The sequence below is a fragment of the Pollicipes pollicipes genome, unplaced genomic scaffold (assembly GCF_011947565.3).
Source record: "Pollicipes pollicipes isolate AB1234 unplaced genomic scaffold, Ppol_2.1 Scaffold_3087;HRSCAF=3621_pilon_pilon_pilon, whole genome shotgun sequence".
In the NCBI taxonomy this organism is placed as follows: domain Eukaryota; kingdom Metazoa; phylum Arthropoda; class Thecostraca; order Pollicipedomorpha; family Pollicipedidae; genus Pollicipes; species Pollicipes pollicipes.
This window is the reverse complement of record NW_023596225.1, coordinates 2,760,731-2,771,743: the sequence shown is the minus strand read 5'-3', so window position 1 is coordinate 2,771,743 and position 11,013 is coordinate 2,760,731. Positions and strand designations below refer to the sequence as shown.

The 11,013-nt window shown below is 54.3% G+C and overlaps 1 protein-coding gene across 1 annotated transcript; it reads right to left on the bottom strand.

Moving 5' to 3' along the window:
- Nucleotides 1-1,837: 1,837 nt before the first annotated feature.
- LOC119090408 (activin receptor type-2B) lies at nt 1,838-10,572 on the bottom strand. The gene is made up of 9 exons (XM_037213206.1): nt 10,104-10,572; nt 7,394-7,608; nt 6,617-6,785; nt 5,838-5,968; nt 5,198-5,427; nt 4,504-4,840; nt 3,846-4,115; nt 2,779-3,012; nt 1,838-1,960 (listed from the first exon to the last, which is right to left on the bottom strand). The coding sequence occupies exons 1-8, from the start codon at nt 10,180-10,182 to the stop codon at nt 2,779-2,781; spliced, it is 1,665 nt and encodes a 554-aa protein (XP_037069101.1). The 5' UTR covers nt 10,183-10,572; the 3' UTR covers nt 1,838-1,960.
- Nucleotides 10,573-11,013: the final 441 nt, after the last annotated feature.

The window sequence follows — 11,013 nt, the reverse complement described above, 5'->3', positions numbered from 1 at the left end:
GGAGCTGACAAAGATGTGTGCTGATCGCGCGTACAATAACCGTCCCGTCCGGGTATTGCCGCGGCACCTGGACGGCTACGCCGCCAAGGGAGTGCACCACATACGCGTCGTCCCCGACGTCTTGGTCAATCTCCCCCCAGGCTGCTCCATTCGGTCGCCAACCACCACTGGCTGTCTCGACCAGTCCTGCGTTAGACGCATCGATCACTACGGATTGAACTGCGAGCTTTCCAGGTTCCCGATCGTTAGTCCATGAGTGAAATGTCGATTGTTGAGTGAAGCACACAGATCTTCGTCACGTTTCGTGTGATGTCCTTCGGTAAGCGTGCAGCCAGGCTGTGACAATATAGCCTTCTTCAGAACTCTCTTCAGAACTCAGAACTTCAGTTCTGAATCTCTCTTCAGAACTCAGAACACAAGCAAATAGTCGAGGAACGGCAGGCGCATTGACTCGTTCCGTCCCGTATACACCGTGCATAAAAAATACGACGAAAATATATTAAAAAATAAGAAAAATAGAAGACGAGAGCCAATTAACTTCGAAGACAACTCAGCACTTAGAACCACCAGGCCTGCTCTCATGAACACGCTGTGCAGTGCTATCGAGCAGGTGTTTGCGCCCCTCACCGTAAATCCTCGTGATAGCGGTCTTTAACGGCTCCGAACTGAGATGTGGTCCTTTCACTGGGCGGCCGTCGCGAACATGGCCAGTCCTGTTCGGTGAGAGCAGGACCGTTCCGGGGCGACTCCTGCCGGCCGGTGCAGAGGGCGCCCCTCTCCGTGGGCACCGCCCAAGACGAGCGCAAACGCACGAGCCCTCCAGCGATGTTTTATTCTGCACGATATTAGCTGGTAAAACTGTTACACCATGTTAGCAGAGACTGGATAACTAGCCCAGGGGCGGCACCGGCGGCGGGTCGGCTCGCACTCGGAGCACGGACCCGGCCGGTCGCGGCCGCCCCCGCCGCTACTACTCGCATGCGCATAATAAAACCAGCCGGGCCCACAGGCTACCTCTATATGTACAAGACGCTTTGTACTACATGGTAACAGACAGGGAAGGAATGAGACAAACTAAACGCTGGCGACGTCCACTACGGTTGGCAGATGGCATTAGAGGGCGGAATTAGGGGGGACCCGACGCCTGGCGGCGAGCGCCCACCCCGTCTAGGAACATAAGATTGTACCAACAGTGAACCCATAACAGGCGCGCAACCACGCTCGCTCGCGACACGGTACAATAGCGGCCGACAGGTGGACCGGGCGGCGGCCGCTGCCACGCACGCTGAGCCACGTCTAAAAACTGCGGCTCGGCTCGGCTGGGCTGGCGGCCAGGAGCGGACCGCGCTCACCGTAGGAGGAGCGGACAGAATTGAGCAACTGAGGCAGCGCAGACGGCGGCCGTTGGCGTTGTTGTCAGAGACCCCGCTACAATAAAAACGAATCTACCGGCACGGTGAGGTAATGCGAGTTAGCCCTGGCGCTGACCACCGAGGTACCCGTCAGCAGGCACACAGTGCAGGCAGGCGCGCGCGCGCGCACGCACGGCCCGGCCCGACCCGACGCCGGGCGCAGCCCCGCCTCCGGAGAACACCGACACGACTACAGGCGAGCGGCGGCGGCGGCGACGGCGGCCGCCGCAGACACAGCGAGCGGCCACGCAGACAGCGAGAGCGGCGGGCAGTCGGAGCGGCAGGCGGCGCGCGGCACACACGCGCGCGCGCGCCCCCGGACACGGCGACGGGCAGCGCGGCACCGCCCAGCTGCGGCCACAGACACGTGCGGGCCGGCCGGAGCGGCCCGGCGCGGCGCCGCCTTTTGATTGCGTCCGTCGGGCGGCGGGTTTGTACCGTCTCTGGGGCCGGACGCCGGGCGCCGGGCGGCCGCTGGGCGCGGTCGGCCACACATGCAGGTACAGCGCGCAGGTACAATGAGGTGTGGCACACACGGTGTGGCGACACTGCAACAGAGCCGGCGGACGCGCGTCAGTCGCCGAGCCGCCACAGAGGCGGACCGCTGCCGCACCGCCGGCTGCAGCGCCCACCTCAGTCACACGCTGTCAATATGGCCAACGGACGGGGTTCGGTGCCACATGTTAAGCTGGGCATGCCCTTTGGCTCCACATTCTTCAGGATGTTTATGCCGTCGACCAAGGCGGGTAGATGCTTTAAAGTACTGAGAAATGGAGACTTCCGAACGATCAGGATTACTTCCTACGTAAGCTGTGAACCACTCGTGACTTAGGATAGGCCATTCTCCCGACAGAATGATGTCAGCAGCGTGATATTTACCCCACCTGCTGAAGACGAATGCATATTTGCATGTGCCAAAACTTACGATGTTGCAATGAGAGCAACCTTGGTATCGTATGCTCAGATTCGTCCAAAAACATGGTACTCATCCGCTAATATACACCTGCCACGTCAAACATACATTTTGACAGTGATGGGGTAAATATGCAGCTGATGCAAGGTATATCAGCACATAAACACACCGGACAACCACACATAGTTGCTCCGCCTGGTAGGCAGAAATGACGGCCGTGATGGCTACCAGGCACATTTTTCCAAGCATAATAAACAAACTGATACCGCACACGATCATATGATTACTTCCAATAGCGCACGGTTCTGTCCATATCGTCTGTACGCGCCGCGCGCGCAACACGGACGGACCTCCCAGCATACCCGTGGACCCCTCATCAGTCCCACGCCGCATGTTACCGGCAGTCGCTCACCACCCCAGGAGCGGCCGGTGGGCACCGGGCCAGACACTGACCTACAGAGGGCCGAATCCGGCCGGCGCCAGCAGCGGCTCGGCGTGTGGCGGCTGGCCGGCGGCCGCCGCCGCCACCGTCGGCACGCTCGGCGAGCGGTTGGCCGGCCGGCCGGCGGCCGCCGCCTGGTGCTGCCGCAGCGCGCTCATCCGCTCCAGCACGCAACTGGCCGAGACGCGCGCCTCGGCGTCGTTGTCCCAGCAGTCGTCGGCCGTCTCGCAGAACACCTCCAGGCCCTGGCGGCCAGAGGCGGAGTCATCGCCGCGCAGCGGTTCAGTATCCAGTCACTTGGCTGACAAGGATGTCAATATCCAGCCGTGCTGTTACACCCCCAGCTTGGAGTTCGCCGTCTGTTGCCCCTCCAGTTGCTCAAAACCGGCCAATCAGCATCAAACCGGGCGGCGGCCAACCCAGCACCTAAGCACATCATGATTAAAAAACGGGCCAGGCAGGTTAAACGCATGCGTTCGGGGTCAAAGGACAACGAATTATCGCCGACAAAGTGTGTGCGGGGACCCTCCGCAGAACCAGGATTCTGGCACTATAATTTTATATTTACATGCTGAACACCCTACTGGCTTAATTTAACACCACTCGTCACTCGTCGCAATACTCGTCGCTGGCCTCCGCGACGCCCCCGACTCGCCCGCGCCCCGTCCAGGAACATCGCGTGTGGCGGTAGCGGCGTCACGTCCGCTGCTCGCGCCGATCACACCGTCGCGGGCCGTGTGTGGCGCGGCGCGGCGCGGCGCGGCACGTCACTGGCGCCGGTAAGTGCCACGGGTGTTGCTGACATGGCAATGTGACGCACCCAGCCGTCCATCTCACGACACACGACACGTGCTGGCCGACGGCAGGGCCGGCCGACATTCCGCAACGCTACACTGCGGTGACAATTTACAAACACCGCCCACAAACCACCGGCCCAAATCCGCCGTGTGGATCGGAACCGATTCGAAGCGGCGACATCGCTACTGGTCACGTGCCGGCGCATTCCGCGCCGGTCAAACATCGGCACGGCGTGGCCGGCTCGGCGGCGCTGGCGCGGCGGCCGCGGCCGCCCACTGACCTGATGGAGTCGCCAGTGCGGCTGCACGCGCGGCCGCACGCGCCGGTTGGCCACCTGCTCTTGCATGTCGTCCAGGCTGGGGTGCGCGCCCACCTCCTCCTCGAAGGGCAGCCGGTACTCGGACACGGGCCCGGGCGCGGCCGCACACCGCGACACCAGCTCCCACAGCACCAGACCGAACGCGTACATGTCGATGCGCAGGAACGCGTCCCGGTGGAAGCAGATGGAGCCCTCGAGCACCTCCGGCGCCATGTAGCGGCGCGTGCCCACCTGGCGGCCCAAGCGCGCGCGCGGTCAGCCGGAGGCCGGCTCCTGCCCCGGCCGCAGCGGCAGGCGGCGGTCCGCTTCTGCAGACCACGCTGCCGCACTGGCGCCTTCTGCAGACCACGCTGCCGCACTGGCGCCTCAGTACCAGATACGCATCCTCTGCACTCGACAGCCAGCTTTCAACAACATCGCGAATAAACATCAAAATAGCATTGGCCGTCGACACGAACGGCGAGAGGTCAGTCCACACGCGGCGCGCACGGCCTTCGGTGGCCACCACCCCTCAGGGCAGCCGGTCAGAGCTGGTCAGAGCTGGTCAGAGCCGGTCAGAGCTGGCTGGTCAGAGCTGACTCTGACCCCGGCGCGCCCGGCCGGGCCGCCCGCTCCTCACCTGCGGGTGTACGTCACCGATGGGTCGCTGCGGATAGAAGATCAGCGCCAGTCCGAAGTCGGCCACGCACGGCGTCAGGTCGCGGCGCAGCAGCACGTTCTTCGACTTGAAGTCGCGGTGCGCCACGGCCGGCTTGGCGGCGCCGGCGCGGCCTGCCGGCAGCTCCTCGTGCAGGTGCGCCAGGCCGCGCGCCACCCCCTCGGCCACGCGCAGTGCCTCCGGCCAGCTGACCAAGTGGCCCTTGAGGTAGTCGCAGAGCGAGCCGTTGTCGCAGTACTCGGACAGGATCCAGTACTCCACCTGGGCCAAGTCCGTGTGCTTCTCCACTCCGATGAATCTGGTGGTCGGATGGGGAGGGGGATGAAGTTAGCTGGCTGCGAAGATGCAGAGCACGCGGGGCAACGACACAACCGACTCTACACATACAAGCAAGAATGGGCCTGCTTCCCGCACCTGCAATGCAGCGTGACGAGCCCGGTTGTCCTAGCCAGTAATCAGAGCTCAAGTGTTAGACGCTACTCTCTGCTGCTGCCTCCCGCCAAGTGGATGGGCTTCTCGGGCAGCGGGCGCAACAAACCACACATGCCCGTCGCCCCACCACGCTGACCTCCACCCATCCAGCACTGTGCCAGTGCCGACCGCCCTGGCCAGGCCGTCTGTTAACCCACACCGTCCCGACCGAGCGGCCACCGACCTGATCAGGTTGTCGTGATTCATCTGCGGCAGCTCGAGCACCTCGCGCTCCACCTGCCAGCTGCGCCGCTCGTGGCCGGGGAAGATCTTGACGGCGAAGGGCTCGGAGCCCATCTGGCCGCGCCAGATGGCCATGAAGCGGCCGCGCGCCACGATCTCCAGCAGCTGCACCGGCCGGCTCAGCGGCGGCGGCGACGGCGGACACGCCAGGCCGGAGTCCAGCGACGGAATCTGACGAGCGAGCGGGTCATGTGGCGAGAACCCGGCGCGCCAACCAGCCGGTCACCGCACGCACCGGCGCTGCGCTGCTCGACGCTGACGGCTGCAGCGGTGCGTTCCCATGCATGCCGAGACCTCCGACAGGCGACCACGTGATAGCAGACCTCGCCAGTGGCAGTCGATTTACCTCCACCATGATCATGGACAGGGGCATGTACAGTCGGCGACACACTAACGTAACTACAAACCGCTGTCCCCGAAAAAGGCTATGGTGACGAACGTCGGTGGCCGACAGATCCACCGCCGCCGCCACACCGGCCGTTCAACTGCGGCCCGACGGCCGTGAGCTCCCCGACCCCGCGGCCCGATGGCCGCGAGCTCCCCGGCCCCGCGGCCCGGCCAGCGGCGCGGCGCGTCCGTACTTCGTTGAAGGAGCTGGGCTTGCGCCGGCGGTACACGAAGAAGCCGACGAGGACGCACACGGTGACGAACACGATCGGCGCCAGCGTCACCACCGTGATGAGTGCCGTCTCCGAGCTCTGGTCCACCGTGGCTGAAATACGGCGCACGCCAGCGTCAGGTTTGCACACGGCAGGCCGACTGACGGGCCACAGCGAGCCACCCCGGTGTCAAAACACGCCGACCAGCGCCGGCCGAGGCGACCTTGACCCTGCCGCCGCCGTGTCAACAGAGCTGGCACAATGGAGCTCACGGCCGCACAATGGAGCATACCTCTGTACAGGAGCATCAGTAAGAGCATTGTCCCAGGCAACACATGCATGGCCAATGCAGGGAAGGAGGAGCCATTGCCAGGGGTCAGCACTTATGTGGGAAAATTGCTGAAATAGGGTGTCACAAATTCACACAAATGTAGCAAACAGGATTAGGTTCAGGATGTCACACTACAGGATTTCAATGAGAAAGGTCAAACAATACTAAAGCATTTATTTATCATAATAATGACAGGAAGAAAAGGCCAGACAACAAGCTGAATCAGCCAAATCAACTGAGTAAGCTTCAAGCAGTTTAAGCTTAACATAAGTAGCATTAGGTTAAGATAGATTTTAGTAAACTTGAGCAGTTACTGGCTATATACATTATTACCTGATCTACTTTTCCCACCTTTTGGACAACCTTGTTCGTGAGACAACCTGTCCATACATCAGCCGCTGACGATCTGCTGGACGCCAATGCCACTCACGTTTGGTGTATGGAGTTGGGGTGGTGGCCTTGGCAAGTTGGCCATTCCACCGAAAGTCCTTGTTGCAATAGTCGGCTTCACAGCAGCAGAAGTATGCGCCTCTGTTGGGCTGCTGTGTGGCCACGCACTCGGTCTGGTTGTGGCACTGCTCCACGTCCAACATGCAGCCCTGCAGAGTAATGGGGAGCATTGGAGCACAGCACTGCCTGCACAGCTCCAGCTCCTGCTACACTGCAGTTGATGCTCCTCTGCCCTGTGCCTCGACCCAGTTTGAGGCATGGGGCGGCACAGCAGCTGTACAGCTCACTGAGCCAACGTCCGATGCCAATACCATGGCCCAAAGGTCGATACCCCCTCCAGAAATCCATGGCACAGGAAATTTTCACCACACATGATCATGCATCCTGTTTTATGCCTAAATACTATGCACCACACTGTTGTATTATAAATCCTATATTACATGCTATGAGAACAAACAGAACAAATGAGAGCTTGCACATTCCATTTTTCTGCTTAAATTAGCTGAGTGAATCACATGAAAATGGTGCCCCTGAGTGACAATATTCAAGCCCATAAAAATGCTTGCATTATCTCTGCATCTTATTACAGTGAAGCTCAGGAAGAAGTAATTATGGTGAGGGCGGGTACAATATCTGTAAATACAGACAGATACCACTTTGCAGTGCTGACACACAAGGTTATCCACATACTTGGGGGAAACAGTGGGGTTGTGAACATGCAACACCAGCCACCAGCCACCCACCTCACCCTGCTCACCTTCAGCAGGACCCTGATGGGCTCTGTGGTGGAGTTTGTCCACGCAACAAAGCACATGTGGCGGCGCGAGCTCTGGTCGCCCAGGTCCGGCGGCGCGTCCTCCAGACACGCCTTGCGCAGGTGGCAGTCGTCGGCGCCGTACGGGCACACAGACTCGTTGTAGAAGTGGCACCAGCGTGTCGCCGACGTCACCATGTCCTGCCCGTGTCCCAGGGCTGAAACGGCCACAGACAGTGATACCCACATCCTGCACTGCGCTACAGCCAATGACTGAGCTGCACATGCTGTGGTTGGCAGCCAGGCACAGGGTCACCTTATTGCATGACTCATGGATCTTAGCATAATGGATTGCATTAAATGATTCCTGCATTTATGCTAAATGCTATTCTAGGAGCTAAATAACTCCTGCATCCCTGTGCTGTGTTCTGCTGTATTAAGTTCAGTGGTGACACATTTGATTTGACCAGTCATAAGATGCATTAAGAGCACTTGGAGGGCCTGTTAAGTATATGACTTTGCCATGATGATACCACATCTTCACCAACTAAAAATGTTCACATTAGGAAATGAAACAAGGCATACAAGCCATCTGAGGTATGAAAGGCTTCATGGAGACATTCAGACATTTTGACTTAAGAGCAATACAGGATTTCAGTCAGATTTCTGAAGCAACAGTCACATTGTTGGCAAGATTAGCATATCAATGCTGGCTGCTGTTCACACCATGGTTCAATATGCTATGCGGCACTTCTACAAAGGTGCCAGCATTCTCCGCACACTAATACCGAAAATGTGTGTTGGCTGGTTCAATTGTGAACAAACAGCTCATGCAGCCAGTAAAATTGCTCAGCCATAATATTGCTATGCAATAGTCATGAACAAACCAGCATACTGCAAAGTACATTGGCACACTGTGCTTCACTTATTGCCTATTGCTTTGATTCATTCCCAGTCATAGGAATGATACATCAATAGTGTTTGACTACAACTGCATAAACCAAATCACACCATTCTTATCTAAATTTAATCTAAAAATAATCTAGCTGAAAGAATTGCCTTAGACTAGATTCCTCCCATCCCTTATTTAAGATAATCTGAGAACAATAACTTATTTCCCACCACAGGAAAGAACATAAACTTTTCTGATGGGTCCCACCCCTTTAAGGATGCAGAACAATTGTGGCACAGCAAGAAAGCTCAGAGAAGAGGATGCTTATAATTTGTGGAAACAGGTGCTCATTTGAGTGCTCATATATCTGACTCAACTGATCTTCCAGTAAGTTGAATTTCATTATGAAGACAGAGCAAGTTTCATAGAAACAAATTTTGTTTTACACCACATGTACAAAATAAAATTACATGCTCCTAGTAGCTCCTAAAACATATTTTGGTGTACATGCACAAATTCTGGAAAAGTCCCAATCAAGAAGGCCACACTAATCTGACACCACACAAGACTGCATCTTTACAAGCCTATTTTGATTGCCCATGTGGCCCATTGTACTGGCTATTTTATCTAATACCCAGTCAATTATCATAGCCATTTGAATTTGCATGCAAACACTAAGCACGCATGTGCTTCTTTTCCATCAAACTCAAACAAAGACAGTCAAATGTGCTGATAGCACCCACTCATATCAGTTTCCAAAGGTGGCTGGTCATCTTTACCTTGGTTTTAGCATCATTTATGTCAGAGTTCTTTCACAGATGGTGTCACTTTACTTATCCTAAGCTCTTAAGGTGTCACACTGGTTTGTTTTGCTGGTATCCATCTCAAATGATGCAGTGGCATACTCCAAAATGCACACAAGAAATTTGTTCAAACAAAAAGTATTCAGAATAGGATCCAAGCTCCCATACTTACAACCCATGGCTGTGTGATAATTTTTACCTCAAACACAATATTACTCCTTGGTTACTTGCAAAAAAGAAACAATACGGCAATACCCAATATCCAAGAGGCATGGAAGGCTGATGCAGGGCACTGTCCCACCCTGTACACTATACACCACACTGTGTGAGTGCAAACTCTGATGATGCAAGCAATATCACATCAGATGAATAATGAAATGGCATATTAAAATAAAAAGTGATACATAAAAGATATATGTATAATCCTGATCAAAATGTAATTGAAAAAGTGTGAATTCCACATGATAAATGATGGGCAAGAATGCAAAGTACATTTTTGCCTACCATTTCACTTCTGAAAAGTGAATATAACACAAGCAAATGAATATAATTAGTTCAGCACAAATGCATTAAAACAAATGGCAATGCAAACTATATTTTTGCTCAGCATTGCATTGTTGATGCTGAGAACTTGTTGCTTGGTTATCAAAAACTGAGTCTGCACCATGTTCATAAAACACATCACATGCATCCTAAACCTGCCAATAAAGTTGTGTCATCCAGCTATATGAATAAACTTTGTCCAAGTCTTAATGCCAGAAAAGTCTTGAATGGGCTTTAATTCACAACACTCACATGACTAGGCTGGGGTTTGGTTGCAATTGGGTAACATTAGCAGAGAGCAATGGTGTTGGTGATAAAACATTTCAACATAAATATCATGCAATTAATTCAATGAATAAATAAAAGTACATGAAAAATAACAACCAATTGTGATACACAAAAATGTATACATACAAAGATCTATTCAACTTCATCAGACAAGACAGCAGCTTTGGTAACTGTCATGTGCACTCACCAAGGTTGAGATACATTAGCAGCATTACCAAAGAGTAATGCTGGTGCAGAATATTCATGTTGTTCCATGGAAATTTCATTCTATGATCATGGGTTGTACATAAAAACCACTTCAAAGAGATTGTAAAACCTTGATTCCTTAGCTATCTTCACTAAAAAAGTGGCTGCTACTTTGAACATAATCATTCAAAAGTTCACACACTTGCACAACGACTTGAGGCTTCATGTCCAGGCCATTTAAATGGCTATCTCATGGAATCACAAAACCCTACCAGAAGGAGCACATGATCGTCCTACAGTACAAAACGACAGCAAATAGCACCAATCCCCGCACATGGGCACAGCATTCTTCTCGGCGCGTGCTAGCCACTTCTAGGCGGTCCACACAAAGTGTGACACAGTTTTTATCCGCTACAAAAAAACAGCACCATGCAACCGCGCCACCCACAAAAAGTGCAACATGGCGGACAAGCAATGTTGTTGCTTCCGACACGGCAACAGACATCAAAATGGAAGTAAATATTAAAAGAGCGCTCGGGTCGTGTTAACGCGCATGTTAGTTTTTCATAAATATCTTCTAAAATGGAACAAATTTTGTCGAAAGTTAATTGAAATGAGAAATGAATAAAGATTAATGGTGTGAAAAACAGAAATTTACAAGATCATAGGCAACGATAGCTTAGAAAAGTGTTCCGGAACTCTGTTCAAAAACTAACTAACGTGAGCGCGTCATGCCTTTGCTGAGACACGTCCGTCCACTATTTAGGTTAGAGCTGTGCATAGGGGTGCTAAATGACATTGAGCACAATAAATTATTTAATGATCAGGCATCGCGTGTTTTCCAGTCACTGCGTTTGAAAAGTTTGTCCATTTAAACGAACATTGAACACTGCGATGCGCGTTCAGAAACC